Genomic DNA, 21,650 nt, shown 5'->3' with positions numbered 1-21,650 from the left:
AAAGTATTACGCCGAGGTAAATTTAATTTTCCCTGCATAACATACGTGGTGAGTTATGACATTCTAGATGAGCACTCGTGTTGGCTGTTCATACAGAAGGCAGCGATCTTGACTGCTACACTTGGCCCCTAACTTTACAACAATGCTGACCTCTAGAGGTCAACCTGAGGAGTGAGTAATTGTCACCAGAAGGACTTTCAAACTTAATTAATTAAATAGTGATACAACTTGCACTGATAATAAACTCAATAAAACACCAGCCTGGGGGAAAACATTTTATATAAAAAATTTGCCTGAAATTCTGGCAACTGTAAGGTCCTCAGAAGAAGCCCTGTAGCCATGTTTTTAAAAGGGGCCAGATGTCCATCTGTACGCCATTTAGTCTCTCGGACACGCAGCAGTTTTAAATTACATAAAATTCTACTGCAATTTCCCATTACAGAGTGTTTTCTCCCTCCTTTCCACCTTTTTTCCAGCTAATAACGATTTTTTCACTCGTGTTCCTGTGGGGTCTGTCCTGCTCCTGTATTGTTCGGCCAGTTTTACGGCTTGTGCCAGATGTCCATCTGTATGCCATTTAGTCACCGGGACACGCAGCAGTTTTAAATTACATACAATTCTACTGCAATTTCCCATTACAGAGTGCTTTCTCTCCCCTTTCCACCTTTTCTCCTGCTAATAACGATTTTTTCACTCTTGCGTTCTGGTGAGAGCGGGTCTCCCTTCACATAGTCTATGTGGAGAATTCCTCTCGACAAGATTGAAACCATGTGAATGGAGGAAATAATGGGGTCTTTAAAGGTCCCTCTGGTGAATGGGCTCCATTGATGGGCCCTGCTCTGTCCAGCGAGTACAAAGTTACTTCTGACAAACATGGGGAAGAGGGGAGGAGAGCGCAAAGAGGAGGGGGTCGCCTCCCTGCAGGACTCTCCCGTATTCCTTTCGACTCTGTGAAAGTGGTCTTCTGGATCCTATTAGTGAGACACAGAGAGAGAATTCCTATTTTTTGTGTATGGAGGGCTCTGAACACTATTTATACTGTGAGAGAGAGGGAGGGGGAAAGGGGAAAAAAGTGTTTTATTTCTTGGTTTGTCTAGAAAAGCCTCTAAGGAGGCATTTAAAGAAATTCAGGAATTCAGTCTGTCACCCCCTGCAAATGAATTAGTTTTGGTGCACCGAGAGGTCATGATACAAATCAGCACATTGTTCCAACATCCCTCCTCTATAACCTCAAGTGAAAGTTATTTCCTAATTGGAAGCAAGATTTGTTTTTAGCACGGGCCTTTTGCTTCACACCAAAAATATCACGTCTTCCCCCAGACATTTTTCACGCTTCTTCTCACCGATTCTCAACTCATCGCTTTCAAACTTTTTGGTAGTGCTTGCAAGGCAGCACTATAGTAATATTACTCTAACATTCTGGTTAGGTTTTGTTTTAAACACTTGTACTTTCACAGTACCAATGTTCCTGTCGCATAGTAGTCTCTATACAGGTAATTAAATGATTTTTGGTTTACTACACTATTTCTTTCAATAATGGGAAATTCTAAAATGGTTATGTAAGAAATTGAGAATTATAATATCAACCTTAAAAAAATTTTTAAATGTCAATAATGTCAGCCTTATTACGCATACTACTTTTTAAAACTTTATATATTTTAAGGAATTTTATAATAATTTTTAGCTGACATTGATAAAATGTTTAGCACTTAAAATTCACCTAACTGTAATGATGTCATCATAATATCATCATATTTGCATACTGACTTGCAACCTTTCTTCTTACACCAATTCAATCATATAACTGTTAATTATCATTTAGTGAAAGCAGCATTTTATTTACACACTTTAACATTACTCTTTTGTTACTTTCAAGCACTCTTATTTCATTCAGGACATGCAAATCCTTTTGTGTTTTATTATTTTGACACAGAAACACACAGTTATTGATATTAATCTACTGATGTGTCTTAATAAAACAATGAAAAATTTTAACATGCACCAATGATTACTTTACAAAAATTCAATTAGATACAACTGGTAAAAAATCCCTCAGAAGAGCACACCCTGTTTCAAATGTGAGTGTCATCTAAAGTCCTAAAATTAAAAATGCAAATACAAATGCAATCATTAGTAGAAATTAAGATAATGTTAAAGCTTGACTGATCATGCAGGCTTAAAAGAAGGTAAAACAGTGAGTTAGGCATTATTCCATGAGCAACTGAAGAGCTAAACAGAGGAAAAAAAGAACAAAGCAAAAGGTGACATTTCAGGGCAAGGGGTCATCAAATGCAGAAAAACCAACTTAAGCATCAGGGGGAACCTGATATCTGGAAGCCTACTATTTAGGAAATTATCTAAAATGTTACCAAAAGTATATTACATATTCACCTGTTGAGCTGTCCATGCATTTATGTGAAGACAGTCAAAGTAAAGAATACATTGTCCACTGATAAAGCTCAATGTCAGGCTGCCTTTAGATAAATCCAAAGTTGGTTTCTCCACAAGTGTCATCAATCAAACACTTATCATCAAGCAAACACACACCCCTTGCCAAACGCTCACACACGCGTGTGCGCACATATGAAAGCATCAAGGAAGCAAAGCACACTGCACACACACACAGCATCCAGGTGACCTGAGGGGAGCCCGCAGGCCTTGAGTTTTACAGGTTGGCCTTGGCTGACCAGATGCAGTAGATTGAACCCGGACATGGCTGCGGCCGATGCTGCTGGGAGAACAGAAACAGCGGCGAGACAGGAGCCACCTGCTAAAACACCCTCCTACAACTCAGGCTAAAAAATAATAAAGACAAACATATGCGAGGAGGGAGAGGAAGGAGAAAAAAAAAACAACATAGGTCAACACAGATGTCAGTCACAGAGATGGACACTTAGAGCAGCCTATCACGGGACGGCTGACACTTCTCATGCAGGGAAAGACTGATTAACGTCACTGTGTAAAGAGAGAGAGGTGAACGGGAATGATAAATATGTAACAACATATTACCCACAATTCAACTGAAAACCTCGTACACTTAAGACATATTTCCTTAAATAAATAACCATTTAATGTACATCACAAGGTATAATATTAAAAAGCTTAATATAAAAGAGTGCAATATTGATTTTTAGTTTTACTAAAGGCTTTTAAATATTATACCTCACAGGGGCTCAAAAAAAAAAAAGTTTAGCCAAAGACCTTAAAGCTGCCATTATTCACTTATTTATTTTTGATTGCTGACAGTCTGATGCATATGGAAGCCCATTTCTGCCATGAGAAAAAACTTTCTCACACAATTTGGACTTTTTTCCTTGCAATTGTGAGTTTATCTCACAATTTTGTAAGTTAACATCTTGCAATTCTGATTTTTTTTGGTCAGAATTAAGAAAACATCATGCAATTTTGAGTTTATATCTCGCAATTCTAACTTCTTATCTCACAATTCTGATCGTTTTCCTCAGAATTGTAAGAAAAAAGTCTGAACTGTAAAATATAAACTCAAAGTCAAAATTGTGAGTTGCAATTACCTTTTTTATTTTCCATTTCAGGCTTCCATAAATACATATTAAGCAGTGAAGTGAAAAATTATTATTTGACGTTTATGAGAAGTGATTAAAAGGTCAGAGAACTTCATTAGTGAATCCAACATATATTTTATGTCAAGTTTAATGAGCTGGGTTATTAGTTTTAGAATTCAGAGCCCTGAGAAGACAGAAAAAAAAAGCACAGAAGCAGTTTGCATAGAAAACAGATAAAAAAGCTGCCAACACCGAGCTTATCAGCGGTTTCTATGGCTGTAGCACATCAGTTGTGTCTGTGGGCCATAAAGAGAAACCTAAACCTGTAATTCAATTTATCCTAATACACATTAGCAACTTTGCTAATATCAACTGTACTACACAGAACACTTGTGTTTGTATATAATGCCCTAAATCAATGCACGACACGACAATCAATCTGCTTCTCATTTAATTAAACTTCTCATTTAAATATCGCACATTATATATCCTAACCACATTGGTTACAGTACCTAGTGTAGTGGGTGGAATCAGTGCTAGGAGAGGTCTTGCGGACTTATGGGAATGAATGCATTGGAGCAGGGCCATGGATGTGTGCGGGGCCATGGATCGGAGAAGACGGGCAGCCATCCTGGCCTACGGCAAACTCGAGCGCACGCTGAAGAAAGCAAGAAGGTTTTTAAGACCTTCTTCAAACCTTCTTGTAACTATAAAGATAAAGACCTATGAAAAAGGTAGATTTAAAAATGTTAGAGCCCCAAACTTGTGGGAAATTACAGCTGAACTACAGGAGCAATAACAGGCAAAGCTACAGAGCACTGTTGAATGAGAGGGTGAAGCTGCGGTTTATAAGGAATGAGGTCCATCTAGTGGTCGTGCAGGTGTGTGGGAAAAAGGGAGAGATCTTTTCATTTACTGCAACAAGGAGACAGAACAGTACAAATGACAAATTATCATCAGAAAGAGCTTGATTTGAACATTTTTCCATTAAGCACTAATTCTTACTGTGTAGAAAAAATATTTTAATATATGCATTATACATGGCATCTTCCACCAAACAAGCTCTGCTCTCATGTCACATTTTGAGCCAATTTTTTTTCTTTTCATCAGCTATCTCATATTGATTTGTAGTAGATGTGAAGACAGTTCTCCTCAAAAGCGTAACCACAGGTGTAGTTCATCACATTAACTATGAACATATTCCACGTTTGACCAGAAATTGTCTAAATACATTTTGTCTTAATCTTGAACAATATACCTATTATTTTTTTTTTTTACCATTTAAAAAAAATAGTGCGTCACATTTTACTTGAAAATTATCCATGTGTCTTTAAAATAAACGCAACTTGGTTTGATATTTTGATTATTTTGGCCTCATTTTCACTAAATTTCTGCTCTGTAAATGGGTGTCTCAAATAATCAGATAACATCCAATACATATTTACAATAAATCCAATATATAGATTTATTTTTAGAAATAAAATAAACTAAAGAAAGAAAGACATTCACAATATATCATTTAAAACAAAAACATTTTAAAAATTAAAGGAAAAATAATGAAAACATTTTGATATATTAAAAATATTTTATATTAAAATATTTCATTTATAATTATATATTATTATGCAGCAAATTTGTAAATATTACTCCACTGACCAAAATAAATAAGGCAACCATGATTATTTTGTATCTAAATTCAGAATTGTAATGCAACAGTATTGACACTCAAATGACTTGTTGGCACTCAAGTGACTCTTCACTTGACTGGTCTGTCTGGCATGGTTTTAACACATGATCAGTTACAGTCACAAGCAAGGCCACATTTTAAAAACACCCAACAATCACTTGCAGAGAGAACTATAAATAGAGCTCAATTACAGCTCTGCAGAATCACACCATAGGTCTGTGACTGTCTACAGCTTGATGTTTACATCTTTTGCATTCCAGAAAGTTCTCTTTAAATTATTTCAACACTTGATCCGGTTTCCTCCAATCTTACTGCTTGTGTATTTTATCAATTCATTTATTTTACTCTGTTAAGCTGTACTGATTAATATTTTCAAACCCACTGCAAAGAGAAACCAGAAGGTCAGTACCGTGACTCACAAATAACATTTCATCTATATTATTACATTAAATGTCCATCGGATGACTGAACATTCTGACAGGCATTTAGAAGTTCATTAGATAGGTGTCAGTACTTTAGAAGGCAATTAAATAAACATGACATAAAATATTAATGTCTCTGAATGGTCTGCACTTACAAAAGAAGTACCATGGTAGAGCGTACTTGGAAGTACATTGGAATCTCATGGTAATACTGTGGTGTGTACATCATTGTATCATAGTAGTACCATAGTAATTTTTTTGTAAGGGTGTGGTTTGCATAAACAAAACGTTATGTAACAATGCCTCGCTGCTATGACATAGTATATACATAGTACACAGTATACAAGTATAGTATACAAGTGTAACTGATATGCTTTTTATAGAAGACTAGAACAATTTCCTGTGGCTATTTACGTAATATTTTGTTATAATAAATTAGAAGCATAAAAACAAATAAACAGATGAAACAAACGCATAAATATGTCATACATTTCAACTGCGTCAATTTTAAACTGACTAAAGTAAAACGGTGTTGTGTTACACATTTAACGCGTAGTCATAGAGACCCTGTTGCCTACGTTAAAGTCACTTAAAAAGTGCGTAACAAAAAATATAAACATATAACAAGCAGTTACACGTACCAGAGAGCAGAAATAGCGTTAAAATCCAGTAGAACAGCAGCCTAGAGAGTGAAGGGGGGGCCGCGGTGAGAGCAGTGCATTTGTCAAACAGCGACACGACCGTGTACTTCTTAGGTAATGACAAGTGCATTCTGGGAAATTCCTCTCGCCGGCCAGACGAGCTCCAAATATGAGCAATGCGTAATTTGCGCGCATAGCTACTCAGCGCGAAGCAGTTTGTGCGCTTTGGTAAGCTAATTACGTCATTAGACTGTACCAAAATATAGGTTATGGTTAATTTGATTATTTGCGTAATGTTTCATGTTGTTATCGGGTCTAAACAGACGTACGAGAACCTCGGCAGATTTTGCTTTGCATGTCATCATCACATCCTACTTCTTTCGGAATAAAGCTGCCAGTACCTCCTGGTGTGGTCTGGGATCAGCCAACTGGCGAAATGCGAGAAGCTGGGGCTTTATTAAGAGATAATACTATTAAATAAATTATACTTCAATTTAAAAACATATTCCATAACAGATTCAAAAATATCTCTTGATCAATCGCCAAGACTAAAAACATACTTGAAGTCTTAAGACCACACCATTGTTTTCAATTGCACTAACTTGTTCACCTAGATATCTGGAGTGGGCAACTACCGTTGACTCTTCTTAGAAATATTTTCAACAATTAAAAGATCAACCTTATCTAAAAAGCCATTTCCAATGTTTTATATAAATGTAGATGGGAAAGTGAAGATAAAATGTGCTCATGTAGATCATGTAATGAATCTCATCAAGGAAGGAGATAAACATAAGTAATAAACAAGTACATTTTATTTACCTCATATCCACCCGAACTGCATCTAAACAAAGGCTGATAAATCTTTCTGTGATCCAAAATACACATGACCGCAGCACGACATGCTGTTTATGAATGTGTCCCGATACAAATTAGAATCAGATCGCCATATCAGGCTGCGGCTGTAGCACAAGTGTGTATAAGAAAGTCAAAAAACAACTTCCATCAAAAACGTCTCCTTTGGAAATTTAGTAGGGTCGGGGACAGATTAAAAACAGCAACAGGATGGCATTTAAAATCTGCCAAGAGATGGGTCAGGAAAAAAAAAAAGAACATACAACTGCACCAATTATAATGGGAAAAGTATAACTTTTAAAATATAAATGAAAACAACAGTAAATAATTATATACTTGAATATAATCAGGCTGTGACAATTAAGACTAGTGTTCAGAAACATGGCATTGAAGGGGAACACAATTGTTCATTTCTCTCACAAAGCAATGTAGACCCTCCAACATGACACATCTCTAAATGCAGCAGTGTAGTTATTCTGTTGGCAAGAAACAAACGAGAGCTTATGACAATTTCAAACAGATGATTTCAACCACCACCATTCAATGAGATATTTACAGCACCCCTTTCTTAGAGTGTGTGCATGCTGTTCTTGGACTAAAAACAAAAAAAAAACAAAAAAAAGGCGACAAAATAATAAAGGGAATACATCAGCTAAAACATCATCTGGGAAATAAACATCCAAAATGAGATACAATTCAAAGCTTAAATATAGGCATACTTTAACCAGCACATGCAGCTATGTATAGCCCAACAGAGCTCCTTGGAATTAAGGAGGAGAGTTAGTTACATAAAAAATAAGCAGAGGCCGGAAAACTCTCATTCGTGTTGTAAGATGTAAAGTTGGAAGCCATTTTTTATCATTGAATCGGTCAAAGAAAATACATAAGAAACAGAAATTTGTGTCCACTTGCACCAAATATGAGAAGGACAGAGATTGCGTCATCCACCTCTCCTAAAAGTTCTCACTGGACCGAGCAACTCTCTCTCCACCGGTTTCATGCCAGTGTGTGCATCTCCCTTGCTTTCCTTGATACCGAAGGACAGGAAAAAAGAAAAAACACAGCAGCTCACAGGTTTAAACACCATTGTTTGCATATGGCTGGCAAAACTGATTGGGCGTCCCAGCTGGCCCAACTGTAGAAGCTCCTGAATGCGGTTCTCTCTGGTAAGGAGGACGCAGGAGAAAGGAGCAGAGAGGGCAGAGAGGATGGTGGTGGCCGTTAGCATGTCCCTCAAGAGAAACCCAGTGAGCTGGACGTGCTGGATCGCTGGTTTAAGCGAGACATGCTGTTCATGCTGGAGCTGGAGGGCTTGAGGGGCGTGTTGCAGCCCAGGGCTTGTGGGAAACGCTGGTGGTAGCGATCCAGGCGTAGGTACTTGACCGTCACCAGCTTACCTGTAGAAAAGGCAAGTTGGGTTGAAACAGATTGAAAATGGCAGTTCTTATGATTAGTCTAATGCAATATTCGTTTACCATCAAACCAGGAGCCATGAAGCGCTTTGAAGGCTTTCCCAGAATGCTCTGCTGAAAGGCACTTCACATAAACGCAGCCCTAGATGAGAACAAAAGCATACAGCAAATCGACCCATTAGTTAAATGCTTCTAGGAATATTACGGTTAAATTCAACAACAACAACAAAGTAAAATTCTAAGCCAACATCATATCCTTTGTGAACAAGGCAATACCAGAATGCACTGCTAAAAATTAATAAAATTAATAAAATAAAAAAAATCGAGATGAGGTAAAAAAAGAAATAAAAAAAAAAGAATAAAATAAATACAGTTCTGTGTAATTTAAAAAAATAGATATTTTACCCATTATTTGTTTGTCCCATTTCATTTTGCTAATATTAATATCTAGTACACATTAGCTTAGCGTCACGATTCACGCTAACATCAAACTTAATTCAAATAAATTGTGAGTAAAGTCAATTAGCACGATAAGCTTAGTGGAAAACTATCCAATATGGTGAAAAATAATGTTCAGAGTACTTAAAGATAGATTATTTTGGCCAATATAAAGATTTGCCAATATAAATATGTCCCATTTATGCTTATTACAATATCTAGCATTTGTAAGCTTAGCAACATGCTAACATGAAACTCCATTGGAATCAATGGATCAGATCAAAGCAAAACAATTCATGAGGCATAAAAAATAGTTTTGCTAACAATAACACCACACATTTAAAATCGACTGTTCTATGTATTTTATGCTTTTAACAATATCACACTGTTAGCTTAGCAATACGCTAACATCAGACTCCATTGGAATAAACTGTGAGTCAAGTCAATTTGTGTGGTGTGATGAGTTGTTGCATGTTGTTTTAGTGTGTTACAAACTGGCCATTTATGAGGGTCCATGATGGCTGGGATGCTGCCTTTGAAGGCAACAGGCAACTCATTAGCTTTTGGACAAGATCTTATAAACCCAGGTTGTCTATTTTGTAATGAACCACACAGGATTCTCACCTCTCTTGAGTTTTTGTCAACAGCTATATGAACGATTCCATCGTTATCACTGCACTTCTCCAAAATGGCTTCTTGAATGGCGAGGTGCCAGTTTTCGCCCACTTCCCTGTTCAAGAGGGAAATACTGAGTAGTTAAGATTACTTTTTTCTAAAACACTCTAATATCAGGCAAACCTACATAATATTATGCAAGTAAATACATTTTACTTGAACCACCAATTCAATGTGAGGTCACATGCAAAAGTCCTTGAGAGACTTACATTACAGGATCAAACATGTTGCGAATCTTCAAGCATGGCGTTAAGCTGTTTGGTGGCGAATTTCTTCGGTCCAACGGAAATGCTGAAGAACAAAACCAGCCATTATAGGTTTGAGAACATACTCTACATGTCCAAAAGAATGTGGACACTATGCATAACAATGTGTTGAAAGTTTCTTATGATCATGTGTGATTCTGAAAAAGTAAAAAGGCATAAGTGTGGCCTTAAAATTAGGGCTGGGCGATATGGAAAAAAAAAAAAATAATCACTAAGTAAAGGTGTAACAAAATGTCTCTAGAATAGACATATGGCAGAAAAAAATAATAAAATCCCGTGTCCAGGGATTTTTTTTGCCATGCATTGGTCATAGATCTCTTTGTGGCGTTGCCTCAGATGTTGAACTAGATTTGTTGCGCCAAGCTCACACGTACTCACTCCATCTGCAGTGCGTATACAGCCTATGTGTATGCGGTGCAGAAGCAGCACGGACTCATTTTATTTTCACACAGGATGCGTTTGCAGTCCGCTCCTGATCCGCTGTGAACGCTCTGATCCGTTAACATGGGCGCGGAAAAAATACACACCACAGACGGAGTGTGTGAACCTGGCGTTACGTTTGTATGCCCGCCCGGTCTGTTCTGTTCTCGTGCTCCATTTAGGCGCGCTGCATTCTGATTGGTTCGGATAGCATACTGCGGGAGGTCGGGCGCGGAAAATCGTGTTGTAAAGCGATTTAGAAAACGCGCACGCTCAAATCGCGATTTTATGACGATTTCGATTATTCGCACAGCCCTACTTAAAATGCAGATGGTTGACTCCACATGGAGAAACTGTTACCTTGGCCTTGCCACACTTTGGAGGGCATGCTGGACATCTTATCAGGTGACATTGAGGGCTGAAGCCACCGCCACACCATGAAGTCCGCCCCTCCAATCCTCTGTGTTTCTGTCCGAATACGGGACTCATTAGCTGAGAGGAACGCGACGGCTCTGTCCCACACTTTCTTCATCTTCTTTCTGAGAGAATGACATAAACATACTATTCAGGACTCACATACACTGGACTGGGAAAGAGGGTGTTTCATACAAGAATGCAACCTGAATTAAAACCAAATTCGCACTGCAAAGACACAATACCTGTCTTGAGGCTGGACAAGAGAGTCACGGACGTGAGGGATGGGCAAATACCGCTGCAAGTCCTTATTCTCCTGACAGGCTTCATTGTGGCTTCTCATTACATCTGTAAAAGCACAAGGCAAGGTATTTAAGATGCTTTACACCTGCATTGTGTAATTTCTGTGCTAAAAATATAGCTTAACGATGAGACAGTCTTACCGATGATTCTCTCCACCATGTCATACATCTGTCTAGTTTCCTCCTCTTCTTTGCGCCATCTGTATTTCATGTAATACACCAAACCCAAAACTACACCGATGCCTACAGAGAAATGTAGGAGAGGTTAGTGAAAAGATTTAGATCTTTCCTGTGTCAAAAGCGCCAACTTCTACAGAAAGCCGAAGCCAACCTGCAAGGATGAAGAGAACTCTGTGGATCACAGCGAAGAAGGCGCGTCTGAGGCGGCAGAAGAAGGACATGCGGGGGTGGATGGACTCCAGTCGTGAGATTTCTGATATGTCCTTTATGGGTTGAGCAGGGTCGGCACCAATCAACCTGCCAAGAAAACAACACACGACCAATAAACACAGGAAAACAGCACTCACACAGAAAGATACTAAAGGTATGAAAGTTACACCTTGATATATCTACACAGATAGATAAATAGAAAGACTAGATAAATAGATAGGATGACTGGCCAATAGATAGATGATTTAAGACACTTTGATGGATGAACAGCAGGTACCTTATACCGACAAAATATTTGGTTTTCATGATCCACTCTAAAGACGTTTCAATCAAGTTTTCATAGGCTTCATTTTGGAGCTTGAAAGAGAAAGATGTTTTATTATATTGTGCATTTTCATGTTAGCAGAGACACTATTTTCCAAATTATACAATGAAATATGTGACCCTGGACCACAAAACCAGTCATAAGGGTCAATTTTTACATAATTTGAAGAAAATCGCCTTTAAAGTTGTCCAAATGAAGTCCTTAGCAATGCATATTACTAATCAAAAATTAAGTTTTGATATATTTAAATTTTACAGTAGGAAATTTACAAAATATCTTCATGGAACATGATCTTTACTTAATATCCTAATGATTTTGGCATAAAAGAAAAATCGATAATTTTGACCCATACAATGTTTTTTTGGCTATTGCTAAAAATATACCCCAGCGACTTAAGAGGTTTTGTGGTCCAGGGTCACATATGACAAAAGGTCAGTTAAAAAAAAAAAAACTACGTACAGACCATGGAGAACAAACGCTTTAATAAGCAAAACAAACCTTGAGGTACGTAGAGGCATCACTGAAAGAGACACTTCTGTTTAAAGGATTTTTAAGGTCTCCACAATCATGTTCTCCTGAAAGGCAATCAAAAGGTTGGGCATTTTAATGCTGCATATATTAAAACAAATATACAGTGTAACTAAATAACTGTATGCTCACCTGCAACATTGGCCAGGTGCTCGTGTAGAGACAGGAGAAGGTTAAGGATGAGGTCTCTGTCTTTGACTTCCTGTTCAATCAATGCAAGTAATTGTAGTGAGTGCATGTTTAAGGACGGTACAACCACCAATATCTTTTTGGTGGAAAAGGGAATTTGCTTGACTAAAAGTTTAAAATATGGGACACAGATGAGCAGATACTTACATAATGCTGATCAAACTCGGGTCCGAACGGGTGATGCACGACTGAAAAAGAAAGAAAAGTAAGTTGACCAATGTCATTACTCAGCACTAGACAATATTATAATGTTATGGCCTCACAGTATTTCCCAACTATGCTGTGGAGGAGGGCTGCTCAACGTCTCACACTTGAGGGTGTGACAACGAGTGAGAGCTTCTCGTTGTCTCACACTTGAGTCATTTTCTGAACATTGTGTTTCTGTCCTCGCTCTGGCCAAGGCCCAGATTTGTCACAGCAACTGCCCTGCATGTCTCAATCATAGACTGCATTAGTCTGGCTTATTAAACGTGAGCTGTCTGATGTTGCAAGCCATTTAATACATCAACCTCTGCGAGGAAGCCATATACTCTGGCAAAACAACAGCTTTTAAATTTCAAGACCAAGTTTGACCTAGATTTCAGGTGATGAGATCCCATTTTTCTGGTTCTGTGGTTGAGCTATAGATGTGAGTGGCCTAAACCTCCTTAACCATGGTAAAACCACTAAAATACATGCCCCCAAGTGGCCTACAGACCTTAGTCAAGGTGGCACCGTATTTAATTTTTGACAGGAATGAACGGCTGTTAGATATAGATGTATAGTGTGTTCAGTGGACTATACTGTTGTTTAACAACATACAGATTGTTAAGCTGATGAAACATCTTTTATGAAACAAATTTCAGTAGAGAAAACTCCATAAAACAGTTTTAAAAGTTGCCAATTGTGAAAACGGTGAGATCTAGGACCTTTATACAGTGCATGCCATTGTAAAGACTTTAAGTCTTTCCCTCACGACGTCTAATCTGACTAAGGTCTATTTCTTTTATAACGGCAGTTAACAATAAAATAAAGGATATTATCATAACTATCTTCTTTATAATGCACAGTGCACAACATTTGAATAAGTAGCACTTGTTTCTCTGATAAACTTCTAAAATCTACTAAAATATTAGACATCATAGGACTAAACTTAAATTGGCTATTTTCAGAATTGGATACTTGCATGCATGCATACATACATATAAGCATACTACACAATGATACACATTTCAAACAGTACTATGCTACATTGTTGCCACATGGCCTTGTTACACTGCAGTTAATTCAGCAAGTAGCATCCAGCATCACTTTTGTTCTAAGAAACAAAAGTGAATATTTGGCATTTTTTGTCAGCCTGATCAAATAATAAGTCAGGATGTTATTTAAGACTTGAAGTCATCATACTGGAAGATCAAATCAAACGCATTGCTTTGTGGAATATAGTATTGGATGTTCTAAGACATATTTCATGCATACAAACAATTTTAATACTGTGCATATGTACTGCACACAGCAGAAATAGTAGTTCAGTAGTAGTTTGATAGTATGTATAATAGTAGCTTGACAGCATGTTGTTCAAAATAACTTAAACCACACAAGATGCAAACTACAACCTGAACAGGTAAAAAAAAAAAAAAACTGGTACACATACTGTATATATCACACTCAAAGTGAGAATTAGGCATTTAGCCAGCCAGAGAGAAGTCAGTCAATCTAGCTGGCCGCAAGCTCCCAGAGTCCCCTGAGAGACAGACAATTAGGCCGCTTTAGCTTGTCTGTGACCTAGATGTCTGCAGCACGCTCTCCAGTCAATGCTCCCTCCCTGAGAGACCGGCCACGCCACAAATATACATAGTAATTCATCAGTCGGCTTCTTAAGAGCCATCTCTGCCTCCAGAGCACTTTACTCTGATGGTACATTGCATGCACATCCAAGATCAGACTTTCTCTCATCTGGGAAAATGCATCAAAAGATCGATGCTGGCTATCACATTATGACCATAAATGATGTCAACATGTCAAAATGTCATTGTCCTCATTTGTAAGTCACTTTGGATAAAAGCGTCTGCTAAATGACTAAATGTAAATGTAAAATGTGGGGACTACCAGACTAGCCATGATTATGATCAAATAACAGACACTCAGAGGGTTCCCACACTTCTCAGGAGTGAATTTCCATGACTTTTCCATCACCTTTACAGTCATTTGTAATTGTTGGATAAGGAGTTTTTAAAATTACTCCATTTCATTTATTTTAAATAATAATTTGAAGCACAAAAATTACAACATAATAAAATTATCATTGCAATTATTCAAAATAATTTTGAAATAATGTTTAAAGAAGAACTTAAATTCTCAAACTCATGAATCATTTAGATCAATATTTTAACTAGTCTGAAGTGCATATCAGGTACATTATGGGTTGCAGGCTAGTTTTAGTATTTAGCCAATCAAAATTTTTAGTGCAGGGCATAACCGAAAAAAATTATATTAATGCATATGCATTCACATTTATTCTGAAAATTTAGCACAAACTCACTTCTAGTAAGAAAATGGAACAGAGAACTAAAAAAAACTTGAAGATAAGTAGGGGTGCGCCGATTTATCGGCTACCAATCACTATCGGCCGATAATCTCGTTGGGATGTTTGATCGGCGGTCTCTAAAAAGGCCGATCTCAAAAAAACAATCTCAAACTGATGACGCTGCCGTGAGAGGTTTGGCACGACATGCAGCGGCACCGTCTCAGTCTCTGTCCGGCGAGGGTGAAATAATTATAATGCTGAAGGTGAGATACTCACCTTCATATTTCTTCATCAAATAACTTATAAAATAATTTGAAAACCTTGTGTGAGACGCAATTTCACAAACAGCGCGAGTGAATCACCGCGCGCTCTCTCTCTCTCTGTCCCTCTCAAAATGTGCAGATATTGCTTCCTGTGATTGACGATCAGTGATCAGCTCCGAAAATCCTAAGCACCCTTACACGAGATCACTCTGCTGTGAGGGTGTATGCATTGTCACTAAAGTTTATAAATTGCATTACTTTTTAATTCTTGCCAGTGTTTAACCATTCAGCGCTCGCACGCACTCCTGGAGACCGTGCGCTCATGCACACTCGCAGCGTACACAACTAATGCCAGGTTCACATTACTCCGTTTGCAGTGCGTATGTGGTGCGTATTTTTTCCGCGCACATGTTAACGGATTAATAAAGCATGCACACTGCACACGGTTGCGGTCCGGTGTAGTGCCTAAATTTGCACCCTGCCAGATTATGCACCCCCTAGTATTGGTAGGTGTAGGAGTAGGTGTGGGGTTGGGATTAGGCAATCAGGTAGCGACTTCAACGAGGGGGTGCATAATCTGGCAGGGGTGCAGAATTCGGCACAACACCGGCAGTGCGTTCCAGGAGCGGTCTGCAGCAGGGGTCAGGATTAGGGGTGGGGTTGGCATTAGGCAATCAGGTAGCGACTTCAACGAGGGGGTGCATAATCTGGCAGGGGTGCAGAATTCGGCACAACACCGGCAGTGCGTTCCAGGAGCGGTCTGCAGCAGTGCAGAGATCGTTTCCGCACCGAGTATGTTTGCTGCGTTGCAAGCGCTGAATTAAAGGGGTCCTATTATGCTTTTTCACTTTTTCAACTTTAGTTAGTCTGTAATGTTGCTGTTTGAGCATAAAAAAGATCTGCGAAGTTACAAAGCTCAAAGTCCAATTCAAAAGGAGATATTTTATTTAACAGAAATCACTTTTCAAAAACTACAACGAACGACTCGTTTGGACTACAACGCATACTTTCCGGGATTTGTGATATCACAAATATCGACGAATGGGACGAGACCTGGTTGAGCTGCACTAGAGAAGGCAACGAGTGTTATCACTATGTCGGAGACACGCTAGCTTTCCCGAGGCAGACGAACTTAGAGTGGTTACAATCATCTGGGTTTAAATCGCGCTCAAATTTATTTGATTTTGACGCAATATTTACACTGAAGCTCGCAGGCGGCTATGGTAAGGGGCATGACATTTCCCGACCAGAAAAACACACTCTCTGTGATTTTGCTTAGTAAATCAATACAAGTTCATTTGGCATTTGCCATATATACCAGATACTAAATGGCAGTGTAAAGACAATCTTTTAAGGGACGCAACACTAGTGCAAACTACAACAACATTTTTGAAAACATTATTGACCTGACATATTTTAAACCTTGGTTATATAATGGAAATTAATGTGAGAGTTCACAGACTACTGGAACGATACAGAGGCAGTTCATCACACCATAGTAATACCAAAGTATTCTTTGAAGTGTAAATATAATATAATAGCAACATAATATCAAAATAGCATCATAATAATATCAAAGAACCATGGTAAGTCCAAAACATTCACTGTATTGCCATATTCTTGCACACAGCTTCACAGTAATACCACGTTTTATGTTCCACAGTATTCCTGGGAACTGGGTGGAAGTACTACATTAATACCATACCATATTATTTATGTGACAATCATTCAGCAGCATTATATATCTCAAAGCACCACATTATAAATGCACCATGGCAACACCACTGGACATATACCATGGTAATGCCACTTTTTGTAAATGTTTCATGGTATTACAACGGTTTTTGATAAACGGTAGATATCACTGTATATGAAGATTGTAAACATCAGCATTCGGTACCATAGTATTATAATCTGATGCATCACTGTACCATAGTACGGCCATGTTTTCAAAGGATGATGGTGATATTATGCTTTTGGACATGTACCACAGTAATACCTTTTTTGTATGTTCCATGGTAGCACCATTGTATTCTTTTTGGAAACTGGGTGGAAGTAATAAATTCATCCACTATGGTATTTATGTGGTATTCACTTAGCAGCATCAAATACCATCAATTAACCATGGTAATATCATGTTATTTGGACAAAGCACTAAGGCTTTTTTAAATATTTTGGACAAGGTACCATATAAATATATTATATGAATATGGTACTTATCAACATTCAGTACTATTATATACACACATACTAAATAATAAAACAGTAATGCTCTTAAACTGCCCCAAAATGTTGCTTAGGAATACAGCTGACTACGTTTTGAGACACATGCCACTTTCAGCACTTCATACTTACTGACTGCATCCCCGTCGGAGGTGCTGGAGCCCCTCATCCGCAGGTACATGAGGCCCAGCAGGACGAAGAACAGGCAGGCGGCTGTCAGGAGGAACATGGACAGGTAGTGAGCGCTGAAGCCGCCGGTGGCGGACACCTCCTCCCGTTTAAACTGCTGCAGGAGCTCGTCCTCCGGGACCGTGGTGTGCTGCTTGGGCTTGAGGGCTGATGCATGGCTGTAGGAGTTGTTGGACACGGTGTGGTTCGCTCGGTATGTCGCTGTGTAGGAGGGAAAGCGCGGTCTGAGCCCGATACTGAACCGACTGCTGCTGCTGCTGCAGGGGGACTCGCCGTCTCCGTTGTCGAGGTGGTTCTTATTAAAAGAACCGGACGGGCTGCTGCTGCTGCTGTTGTTATCCCCGTCAATCCCGGAGAGTTTCGGATAGCTGCGGCTCACGTAGCTTCCGCTGAACACCCTCGGTTCTTTCTCATCGTCGTCCCTGCGATTCCCGACCATATTTAGACTGAAGTCGGGCGTATCACGCGCGCCGAGCGCCGTCTTCTCCAAGCTCCAGACGCTCCGGTACGAGGAAGAGGAGGCGGGTGGACTGCGTCTGTAAGTCAGACAGCGTTCGCGGGGACGGTGTCGTTCACCCTCCTCTTCCTCCTCCTCGTCTGAATCAGAGTAATCCCTGTCTAACTTACTACTGTTAGTCTCATAAAACGCCTTATTCCCGTTCAAAGCCCGACTGTCTGTTTCCGTTTCCTCCCAATCGTTCGGTTTACCTCGGTCTGCCCACCACGGAGACCCAGAAATGCTTTTCCTGTCCACGGATAACCCGAGGGAGGCGGCAGCGGGTGTTCCGGCAGGCCTGATGGTGGGTGTCTGCTGCGCGGATCCTCGGTCTCTCCTGCTGCTGCCGTGATTCGGGCCTCCTTTCTTCTGCGGCGCCTCCACGTCCGACTCGTCCGAGCTGAAGCCCAGCACGAACTTTCCGGCTCTGCGCTTTTCGCTCCTGCTGGCGCTCAGACGCGTGACGTCACTGCCCAGTGGCCTGGCGCTGAATCCCGGAGCTCGCGCCGCGGCGTTGCTGTTACTAGCGCCGCTACTGCCGTTGCTGTTGATACTCCCGCTGCTGCTGCGCCCTTTTCCGCTCCGGGAGCTCCGCGGCTGTGGCTGCTCCTCCCGCAACTTTTTCAGTTTCTTCAAGTACACGGGCCGCGTGCTCTCCGTCAGCGGGCCCGGAGTGAAGCCGAGCCGTTTTAATTCAGACACAAGCTCCTCATCCGTCAACTGTGCAGACGCCATCTTTGCACGAAAAAACGCACACAGCGAGACACGGCGGAAGTGACGTAGAAGTAAGCGGACAGACGGCCAACTTGAAAGGAAAGGAATGGGAAACTTTTATTTTTATTTTTTTAATTAATGCCAAGGTATCAAAAATTTAAGTACGAAATCTTTTTTTACACAAGAAGACACAATAAATATAATAAATAAATATTATATATCTATCTCTCACTCTCACTCTCTCTCTCTATATATATATATATTTTTTTTTTTTTGTAAAGTCTTATCTTTAATGCACCCCCACATTTCTTTTTCTTCCTTTCTTTTTTTTACATACTTTTCCACTCATAAAGGAGTTCCGATGTTTGATATATGGGACATAACTTTTATAATCATCATCATCCGTTTTATATTATTTTAATATAATAATAATAATAATAATAATAAGAAGAAGAAGATTTAATAAAATAAGTTATTTAATAAATATTATTATTATTGTTGTTGTTAATAATTGAAACCCAAATTTAAATGAAAATCAGAAAATATATTGATTAACAATCAATTTTTGATTGTTAGTAGTTTTAGAAATTATAATGATCTGTTTAATTCAATTACTATACAAGCATATTACACCTGGTTAACATGAATTCAAGTTAAGATTAATTAAAAATATGAATGAAAATCCATCTTTAATTCAATTTCCGAAAGAGTTGTGTCAAATATATGACTTAAGAAGCCTTTATCTCCATGTACAACCGTACAGGGAATTTCACTAAGTGATGGTGTCGACATAAATTTAAAGAAATGCAAAAATACAAATAAAGATGTTGAGAAAAGTATCCATTTTGAATTTGGTTAAACCAAAAGAAGCCTTTTTAATGATGGAAGAAAACATTTCATTATCACGCTGTTACACTTCAAAACATTAATCAGCTTGTATGCATAACGACTATTTTAATTGCGAATCAGGGGCGCCTTGTATTAAAACCACGCCACCTCGTGGCGAAATCTGTGAACTGCAGCTCCTGCTGTGTACAAGTAGCTCGCGAAACAGTTCGCGCGAATCATTCTGTCAATTGAAGACTCACTCGAGACACATTTAGTGCACGGGATTGCAGCGAGAGGGGAGAGCTAGCAAGCCGGCCAATTCATTTTAAATAAATCAAGGGATGGCTCTCAGGACGCCTGCTGTTCAACTGCACCTTAAAACGTGCTTTCTTCTGCTTTTAGGGGGTCTGATGGAAGCTGCCCAAGAGCAAGGAAGCATGTACATGTGGATTGATGCCAATCAAGCAAGAATATTAATTGGTAATAGTGTTTAACGTGGTTTCTGTACTGGGTCAATGGCACGTTAATTCTATTAGAGCCCAAGTGTAAACCAAGCCAGTGCATAACGTAACTTTTTTTCAAGCTATGAGAGGCTCAATGTTTTATCCAACAGGTTTTGAGGAGGATATTTTAATTGTCTCCGAGGGCAAAATGGCCCCATTCACACACGACTTCAGGAAAGCACAGCAGCGAATGCCAGCAATACCTGTCAACATCCACCACGTGAACTTCACCTGGCAAGCCACTGATCAGGTAACGTTACTGTAAAACTTATGTATTCTTTATCTGGCATGATCTTAGCCAGGAACACATGACACATTTTATTTTCTTGATGCTGTCTTATTCAATCTAAACATCCTTAAAACAAACATATTGTAGCTACTCGATAAGCAGAATTATTGAATTAAGTTTATTTTTAAGTATACGTGTACGTGGAGTTTTCAGGTTTATTGATGTTTTATGATTAACATGTTCGTCTAAATAAGCTGTTTTACAATTATGCAGAAGATAACTCAGAAATACATGAAAAAATGTGAAATATGCTGTTGATAATATATATATTTATTATTGTTATATTTCTTAGTATTTGTTTACCTATAAAATATCTGAACACCATTTAGACTAAACAAGATCCTACATTTAAATTAATGCAACATTAAAAAATAAATACATTTTCTGAGTTAAGAATAATAATGGATGCAATAATATTTACAATAATATATATTTTATAAATAATTTTTCAAAATATTTTCTTAAAAAAAATAATAATAATAATTAATAAAATATGTTTGCACTTTGATATTGTAAACCGAATCTGTGTCGTACATTGGCCTAATTTGAAAGGGAAAGGTCATTTCAATTCTTGTGGTATTTTGCATGTTGGTGTTGTAAAGCTGCACGCGGATCAAAGCGCGGGGAGCCTGCATGTGCCAATAGTGCCAAACATCTGGGTCGTCATGAGTACACTGAGAGCACGCGTGCGGCTTGCCAGAGCCCGCGCTTTATTGAACAACGAAACTTCCATTTGGAATCACTTTGCTTTGCGTTGCTATTGCTTGTTGGTCCTCTTTGTAATTCGTTATGGTTTGGGCAGAAACAGTGGCAATTTTTTTTTTCACAGAAGGTCCCAAATTGCCAGTATCTGGCATCCATTACAAATTACATGACTAAAATCAGAAAGGAAATCTTTCAGATCTCAGAGAGGAAATCTTTTAAAAAACGTTTTGGTTCTCAGGATTCCCGGTTGGTATGACCGGTTTTAAAGGGGTCATATGATGCTGCTAAAAATATCATTATTTTGTGTATTTGGTGTAATGAAATGTGTTTATGCGGTTTAAAGTTCAAAAAACACATTATTTTCCACATACTGTACATTATTGTTTCTCCTCTATGCCCCGCCTTTTTGAAACGCGTCGATTTTTACAAAGCTCATCGGTCTGAAAATGCGA

The 21,650-nt window shown here is 38.8% G+C and overlaps 3 protein-coding genes across 6 annotated transcripts in view; 1 reads left to right on the top strand and 2 right to left on the bottom strand.

Moving 5' to 3' along the window:
• Positions 1–6,400, bottom strand: part of msrb3 (methionine sulfoxide reductase B3) — a 14,209-nt gene extending 7,809 nt beyond the window's left edge. The window contains exons 1-2 of one of the 3 annotated variants that reach the window (XM_016493935.1): positions 6,272–6,400; positions 4,034–4,244 (exon numbers count right to left, since the gene is read on the bottom strand). In XM_016493935.1, the coding sequence (XP_016349421.1) occupies positions 4,034–4,151 (118 nt within the window). In that variant the 5' untranslated portion in view covers positions 4,152–4,244; positions 6,272–6,400. Of the gene's footprint in view, positions 1–2,638; positions 2,796–4,033; positions 4,245–6,271 lie in introns of all 3 variants that reach the window. The other 2 variants (XM_016493936.1, XM_016493937.1) reach the window with 2 other exon arrangements.
• A 665-nt stretch (positions 6,401–7,065) lies between these two features.
• Positions 7,066–18,948, bottom strand: lemd3 (LEM domain containing 3). The gene is made up of 13 exons (XM_016493929.1): positions 17,607–18,948; positions 12,630–12,670; positions 12,426–12,495; positions 12,264–12,340; positions 11,718–11,797; positions 11,382–11,527; positions 11,192–11,293; positions 10,994–11,096; positions 10,695–10,873; positions 9,858–9,939; positions 9,598–9,703; positions 8,599–8,677; positions 7,066–8,520 (listed from the first exon to the last, which is right to left on the bottom strand). Exons 1-13 carry the CDS (start codon positions 18,892–18,894, stop codon positions 8,357–8,359), a joined length of 2,517 nt encoding a protein of 838 aa, XP_016349415.1. The 5' UTR covers positions 18,895–18,948; the 3' UTR covers positions 7,066–8,356.
• A 1,076-nt stretch (positions 18,949–20,024) lies between these two features.
• The window catches only part of wif1 (wnt inhibitory factor 1), a 12,836-nt gene continuing 11,210 nt past the window's right edge, over positions 20,025–21,650 (top strand). For both annotated transcript variants that reach the window (XM_016493930.1, XM_016493931.1), the window contains exons 1-2: positions 20,025–20,181; positions 20,315–20,454. In XM_016493930.1, the coding sequence (XP_016349416.1) occupies positions 20,043–20,181; positions 20,315–20,454 (279 nt within the window). In that variant the 5' untranslated portion in view covers positions 20,025–20,042. The remainder of the gene's footprint in view (positions 20,182–20,314; positions 20,455–21,650) is intronic.

The sequence above is a fragment of the Sinocyclocheilus anshuiensis genome, unplaced genomic scaffold (assembly GCF_001515605.1).
Source record: "Sinocyclocheilus anshuiensis isolate Anshui unplaced genomic scaffold, SAMN03320099.WGS_v1.1 scaffold1316, whole genome shotgun sequence".
Taxonomy (NCBI): Eukaryota; Metazoa; Chordata; class Actinopteri; order Cypriniformes; family Cyprinidae; genus Sinocyclocheilus; species Sinocyclocheilus anshuiensis.
The sequence above is the reverse complement of the archived record's forward strand: the minus strand, read 5'-3'. Positions and strand labels throughout refer to the sequence as shown.